Source organism: Panthera uncia, chromosome D1, assembly GCF_023721935.1.
Source record: "Panthera uncia isolate 11264 chromosome D1, Puncia_PCG_1.0, whole genome shotgun sequence".
Taxonomy (NCBI): domain Eukaryota; kingdom Metazoa; phylum Chordata; class Mammalia; order Carnivora; family Felidae; genus Panthera; species Panthera uncia.
The window spans coordinates 81679792-81686399 of record NC_064808.1 but is presented as its reverse complement, the minus strand read 5'-3'; the positions used below and the strand labels follow the sequence as shown (position 1 = coordinate 81686399).

Sequence of the window (6608 nt, the reverse complement as noted above, 5' to 3'; positions counted from 1 at the left end):
CAAGAAGAGAGTGGGGCATGTATTTAAAGTGTTAAAGACAAAAAAAAAACCCTAGAATTTTATGTCCCTCAAAATTGTCCTTCATGAGTGAGGTAGAAATACCTTCTCAAACAAAACTCAAGGCAAATTGTCTCCAGTAGACCTGCCTTACAAGAACTATTAAAAGTTCTTCAGAAAGGGAAAGGAATAAGTCAGAAACTTGGATCTACATAAAGATGGGAAGAGAGCTAGAGAAGAAATAAAGATAAAATAAATACTTGAGTGAAACAAACAAGGCACACTTCCCCCAGAAGTCCTCCTGTCCTGGCCTAGCCCAGCACCCTTCTAGTGTTCCAGGAGCACCCCACATGGCCTGCTGACACAGCTCTGTTCTGGCCTGTCATCTGCCTCCACAAAAAGCTGCAAGCTGTGAGTCCCCAGAGCCAAGCCCATGAGGTGCTCAGAGCCTGATGAATGAATGGATGGCAAAGCACTCACACCAGAGACCAGGACAGTGATTAAATACCATGTCTCTTTATTAGCAGTTCAGCGGGAAGATTCCAGTGCTGCACTGTCACAAGGAAAGGCTCACCCACCAGATTCTGCCCAGGTGTAGTCGCTTCTCAGGTCAAGGGGTAATAGACGTTCTTCTGACACAGGCTGTTCCTTCACCCTAAAGGACATGAACCTGGGAAGCAGAGGATTGCATCAGAGAAATGCAGGGGTGCATCACAGATATGCAGGATGGCTACAGGGCTTGATGATCATGCCTCCAAAGCCCACAACCCCAAAATTCATTGAGGTGCACCTAGAGCAGAAAAACCCATGGAGGGAAAGGACGATAGTGTATCAGACAAAGCTGGGGTTGAAACTTGGCTTTCTTCAAACTTTAAACTTTCCATTTGAATTGACCTATTTTGAAAATACAAATTGAAATCTGCTTCTTCAAACTTCAGAAGACCCTGAAAGCACCCCAGATTCCTCATCTCTTTAATATGAGTAAACAATTGACATGGCACATCATGTCATTTACTAAATGCTGGAAGCCATTGTCCTCAAGGCAATGTTCTAAAGTCTGAAAAAATTGAGGCACATGGTGTTGGACTAAAAGCCAGTATCCTGTGCCATCTGTATAGTGGGTTTGAACAATGCCCTCCTCTTAAGGTTCTTTTGGATCAGATGAGAAATCTTGACAATGCCTTGTGCTGAAGCTGGTATACAATAAGAATTCCATAAATGCCAGTACTATATCTCCATAGCCTTCCTTGAAAGTATGTTGGGGTTCTACTGTGTTTAAATCACTCCTTCAGTCCCCTATGACATCCAGTTCAGTCTTCACACCTGACAGGGGTGCAGTAACCTTTTCCTGAATGGATGGCCTCTGTAGTGCATCGACTGTCATTGGCCTTCCACCTACCAGAGCCATGTAAATGGCCACTATTATGACCACAGGTACCAAATGCAGGCCAAGAAGCCATGGGACCCAAAGCCAAGTCCCAACTGGTGGAAGGGTCAAAACATATATGCCCTCACTCCTGACCCCAGTGCTCTGTGACCTTGTGGTTCAAGTAGGGTCAGTAGACCAACAGCAGCAATGCCTTGGGGTGTTAAAAATGCAGAGCAGCAGGCCCTCTGACAACCTACTAACACAAGATCCCCAGGTGGTCCCTTACCTGTTCCAGGCTTAGAAGCACTCACTGTGACACCACAGCTAAAAGTGTCAGAGAGGTCAAATCTGAACTTGACTTCAAGTCCTTTCAGAAGCTTTAGAAAGGCATTGCAGAAGCCTAAGGTAACTTCACCACCACTCCCACTGGCCCCAAGTGTAGGCCTCCTCACCAAAATGAAAAGCTAAACTTTATAATCAAACTTCCACCCAGGACCCTGTCTCACACCCAGGACAGCATCATTTCCTCACCTGTTGGCCCTCTCACCTGTAGCTCTCAGCAGTCTGCATAGGAAGTTCTGTTGTGAATCTCCTGAGATGATTCATCCGTAAGATTGCATAGGCTGCAGATGAAGAACACAGCAAAGGGGAGGCTGCCAGATGGCAAAGCTTACCCAGAGTGCACATCCAGATCATGGCGTGGAGCTGAGATGCCCACACAGCCCATGCGTCAGCCATTGCCCCATTCGGGTCCTGGAGCAAAGTCCCACAAAGAGACACTCAGCCAAGAAGGGCTTCAGGCATGGCCATGGAACCCAGGTGTGGTCTGGAGCCAGGGAGACCCACAGAGGAGAGGCTAACAGCCACCCCCAATCGCCACTTGCCCCCAGTTAGGAGTACAAATCAACTTGTCCCAAATGGCTTACCTTCGTCTCACCTGCTCTATTCGGTCTCGCATAACATCCTCCCTCACCTCACTTGGCACTTGGAAGATACGGGTATGGCTGAAAAACACCATTCAAACATTTGGAGTTCCTGAGTTTCTTTATCACTAAGTATAGTGAATGAGTTGGAATCATATAAACAATATTCTGTCGCCATTAAATTTTGATCTTGTCCTTCACTCCTCTTTCATGAGGCACACAAGGGTTGTTTTGTTTTGTTTTACTATCAAGTACCCCTGAGCCACTCAATAATCCTGGGTAGGTAGCAAATGGTCCTAGGGAAAGTCGAAGAAACAGAAAGTTTAAGTGCCTTTAGTAGAGTTGCACAGCAGGTGAGTAACCTTGTAAGACATGGAATTCACTCCTTCTGAATTCCTCTCCAACTTTCTTATCAGCTCTTTATGACCTACATTGTGCCATATTCACTATGGTTTAGAGATAATTGTAGAAAATTCTGTCACAAAGAAGCTGCAGACCCTTCATTGCTGCTGTTGTTTTATTTCACCATGCTGACTTGCCTTCCTCTCTGTGGTGTAATTCATGCCCCGCTCAACTCTAATTCTCCCCCCACAAGTCCTTCACTCCAGCAAAACCAGTGTGTCCACTATATCCTCCATTTTTGCGTCTATTAAAATTGCCTTGTTCTAGGTGCTCTGGGGCTTTCAATGTGAAGACTTGAAGTCTGGGAGAGATAAATGTGCTCATTTACCACTCACACAAGGTAGAGCTGGGTCAGTGTCCAAAGAGAGGCAAGAGAGGATAAAAGAATTCCAGAGAAGGAAGAGATTACTCCCAGCCCAAGGCAGAAAGCAGGAAACCTCAGAGAAGGGGCCACAGCACTGGGCACTGGAGGCCAGATGGAATTGGCTAAGTTGCCAAGGCTTTCGTGATCTCTTGACACACCCCTCATTCCTGCTCTTGTTTTTCCTGTCCCTGCCCAGCTTATGGGTCAGTCCAAGCAAATGTCCTGCTAGAAACCTCTTCTGGCTACTCCAGGCAGCAATGCCTAGAGCTTGTACAAGCTGGGTCTCCCATGCTATGCTCTTATAGATCCTCTTCATGGCTTTTCTGACATTTTCTCTAACATTCGCATACCTTATCCACCTAGTTCACTTTTATCCCTTGGAAACGGGGAACTCCATCTTATTTTCTCTCTCTTTAGAGGTCCTAGCAAACATCTGGTGGTCATCTACCAAATAAATGAGTATCCACTGATGCTTAATGAAGGGATATGTATTCCCTGACTACATATTTACTGAACCTAATAAAATAATACCAAAACTAGTGGATTGTAGGGGAACCAGTCACAGTTTATGGATTAAAAAAAATCCACAGAAAGTCCAGAGTGGAAAAATTATACATGGATAATTGACTGTAGGTTGTCTCCAAAGCTTTAATCTAGTTATGCCATACAGCTAAAGTTTAAAAAATATCTGAAGATGATGTTCATATTATCCAGACCAAGAAATTGCAACATTTACAATTCCATATAGTGCAGCTATGTCAGGCAGGGACAGTCTCCCACATGCACAGCAGTGGTTGTATGCAGTCCCCAACATTTATGATTTTAGAATACGTTTCCCATGCAAAAAGTCTTTCCCAAGGAGGTCTCAAATTCCATTATTTGCTACCCTTCCCTATTACATAATTACTGAGCATTTGAATCCTGTTTTAAAATGCTAATGGCACTGTAAGGGGTAAACAGAGAAAACTGGATATCCCTCAGCAAAAATACATTTCTTGAGAAATATGTCCTCCTTAGTAGAAGTGAACAAAGCTGGTGATGGAGGCAGGGGAAGGAAGAAAAGAGTACAGAAATGAGAGGGGAGCTGTTCCACAGTTTCCAGGAGTACCTGTTTAATCCCACATTTCTTTGGCTGGGAAAAGAGACCCCGAGTGAACCCTAGTCCTGAAGGAAATAGGGACACTCATGCCAGAGAGAATGAGCTGGCTTCCAGGCCCATCTCCCTCCACCTCAGGTCTCAGCCCTTCAGAGCCAAGAGAGGCAGATGCAGGTGGTCTGTGCTCCAGCAGGCACAGCGGGAGGCTGGCAAAGCCACCATAATGTGAAGCACAGAATTCTAGCCTTGGGCACTGAGAAACCTCCTCTCACCTCAGCTGCAGATGAGGGCTCAGGCTTTTGCATTTTAAGAGCTTATTTTCTTTTTGCTCTTTAAAGTACAGCCACTTCTGAACAAATCAAGTGCAAAAGTAACAGAAGTCTAAAATTTATTCAGAAGCATTTAAGAAACGGTGAGCAAGCCCAGTTTTGCAACCCCTCAAGTCATGCTAAAACTTAGGAATGAGCTGGGCTTTCAAGATAGCAAAAATATTCACTTAAGACCCCAAAGACTGAAAAATTTCTCAGCCAAAAAGTCAACATCTCTGGAGAAGAATAGCTGTGAATTTGTGTTGGCCAGGAATACTGAAGGTGGGGCCCTTGTGCCTCCCTCCCCACAACGCGGCTCAGGGCAAATGAGATGTTTTACCTCCATCTTATGAACTGGATTCTCGTTCTTTCCTCCAGGACCTCTTGACTCTGGTTTGCCAACAAATCAGACTTTGAGAGATGGTGCTTCACCTAGGAAACCCAGGTAGGGTGCATGTGACTACTGTCCAGCAAGGACTCCCTGGGAGGGGTGGAACCCAGCCTGGACAAGCTCCACCCACTTGCCCAAGACCCTTTTCAATTGGACATTGTGCATGTCCGCCTATCTGCCCACTCCCCTAGGATGATTGCCTCAAACTCTCAATTACCACATCTCTGGTCACATGTACATCTTGGCCATGCGTGGGAGGGCAGTTGGTCAACATCTTCTCCTTTATGTCCTGGGAAGCCTCTTCTTCAGTCTGAAAGGTGAGTAATTTCCCCTGAAAGTGTTGCTCTGTATCTCTTCTTCCTTCTCCCTGTTTTCCCTACACATGCTGTGTGTCTTCTCCTACACACTCTATCTCTCAAAGTTCCATAGCAAGCTTATCTGTAGAATTCTAGGGGACTCATTAAATCCTTGGCCCTATCCCAAGATACTGCTGAGATGCCCAGTAGCTGGAGGTGACACATCTGAAACTTCTCATCCAGTATCCTTGAGAAGCAGGGTGGGGATAGTGATGATTCCAACACATCTCTGATGAAGACACAAGCCCCAGCATCTTCTAGGAAATTTGGTGAATTAGACACAGTTCTAGGTAAGGTGTTTGGCAATGAATTTGAGTTTCCCAGGTTTAGGAGGAAAGGAGTCCAGATTCTTGCACCCGCTGAGGCCAGCGGTCTAGAATTTGGGGTACCCTGAGTCATAGAGAAATCTTACTCACCTTTTTCAGCCAGTGCTGTACTACAGATACAGCCTCACTTTCTACAACTTCAACGTCCTGTAACAAATTGGTAAGTTAATGCCCTCAGAATACCTAGAGAACCAGCCCTCCTCCTCCATTCTTATTCAAAGTTATGTTATAAGATCTCTTTGGAAGTGCAGTAGGGGGCTCAGAAGGGAGGAGATGGATGAGAAACAATTCCAGGTAGCTATCCCAAGCTCCACCTACCGAACTGATTTTTGGTGGGAAGGGGAACCCTGCACCTTTTCGGGCAAGAATGTACACAATCCATGTTGTAATTATCATCTTTGGACTTATGCCAGGCCTCCTTCTTGGTTCCCTCCTTCCATTGAAACTGCTAAAGAACACCTCTGGAACAAGGAGGTCATTGACGGGAGGTGCTCACCTGATTGGCTGACCAATGATGATGTGACAATGGCCTCCTTTAATCTCCTGAGTCAAAGTGGAGATGGAAAAAAGAGGTCAGTAAGTATCTGCCTTAGTGATGGCTCAGAAATGGAGAGATGGGGGGATGGAAAGAAAAACAAGATATAACCAATATAAACCTGAAGAAGATCATTATCAAAATATCAAAATTATCAAAATCATAGAGATTTGATTGGGGCAGGGGGGTTATGTCTGGTCACCCTGTTTTGAGCAATGCTGAAGCATAAAGAGATTTTTATAAATCAAAAGAATAAATTTGTAACAAAATGATCTGAACCCTCTAGACATTTATGCAAACAATACCACAGGTACTTCTTATTCTTACATGTAAGGAAAGAATCTGTCCACCCCAAAAAAATCAAAGATGGAAGAACAAAATTCTCAACAAGGATATTTTCGTGTTTTTTTTACTTTGTTTACACCAGTGATTCAAATCATAAAAAAAAATAACCCAAACGATAAGAGTGAAAGCGCCATTTCTCATTAAAAAAAAAAAAAAATATATATATATATATATATATATATATATATATATATTT

General features: G+C 44.3%; 1 protein-coding gene across 4 annotated transcripts; it reads right to left on the bottom strand.

The window, feature by feature from the left end:
• Positions 1–491: 491 nt before the first annotated feature.
• On the bottom strand, positions 492–6001 carry SPATA19 (spermatogenesis associated 19). Of its 4 annotated transcripts, none has more exons than XM_049654089.1 (7): positions 5851–6001; positions 5623–5679; positions 5068–5160; positions 4800–4891; positions 2293–2370; positions 1898–2019; positions 492–667 (listed from the first exon to the last, which is right to left on the bottom strand). In XM_049654089.1, exons 1-6 carry the CDS (start codon positions 5926–5928, stop codon positions 1923–1925), a joined length of 495 nt encoding a protein of 164 aa, XP_049510046.1. In that variant the 5' UTR covers positions 5929–6001; the 3' UTR covers positions 492–667; positions 1898–1922. The 4 variants fall into 4 exon arrangements, with proteins under 4 accessions (XP_049510046.1, XP_049510040.1, XP_049510055.1 ...); XM_049654083.1 differs by having other exon boundaries at positions 1914–2019; positions 5851–6000; XM_049654098.1 differs by having other exon boundaries at positions 1914–1989; positions 5851–5997.
• Between the last annotated feature and the right edge of the window lie 607 nt (positions 6002–6608).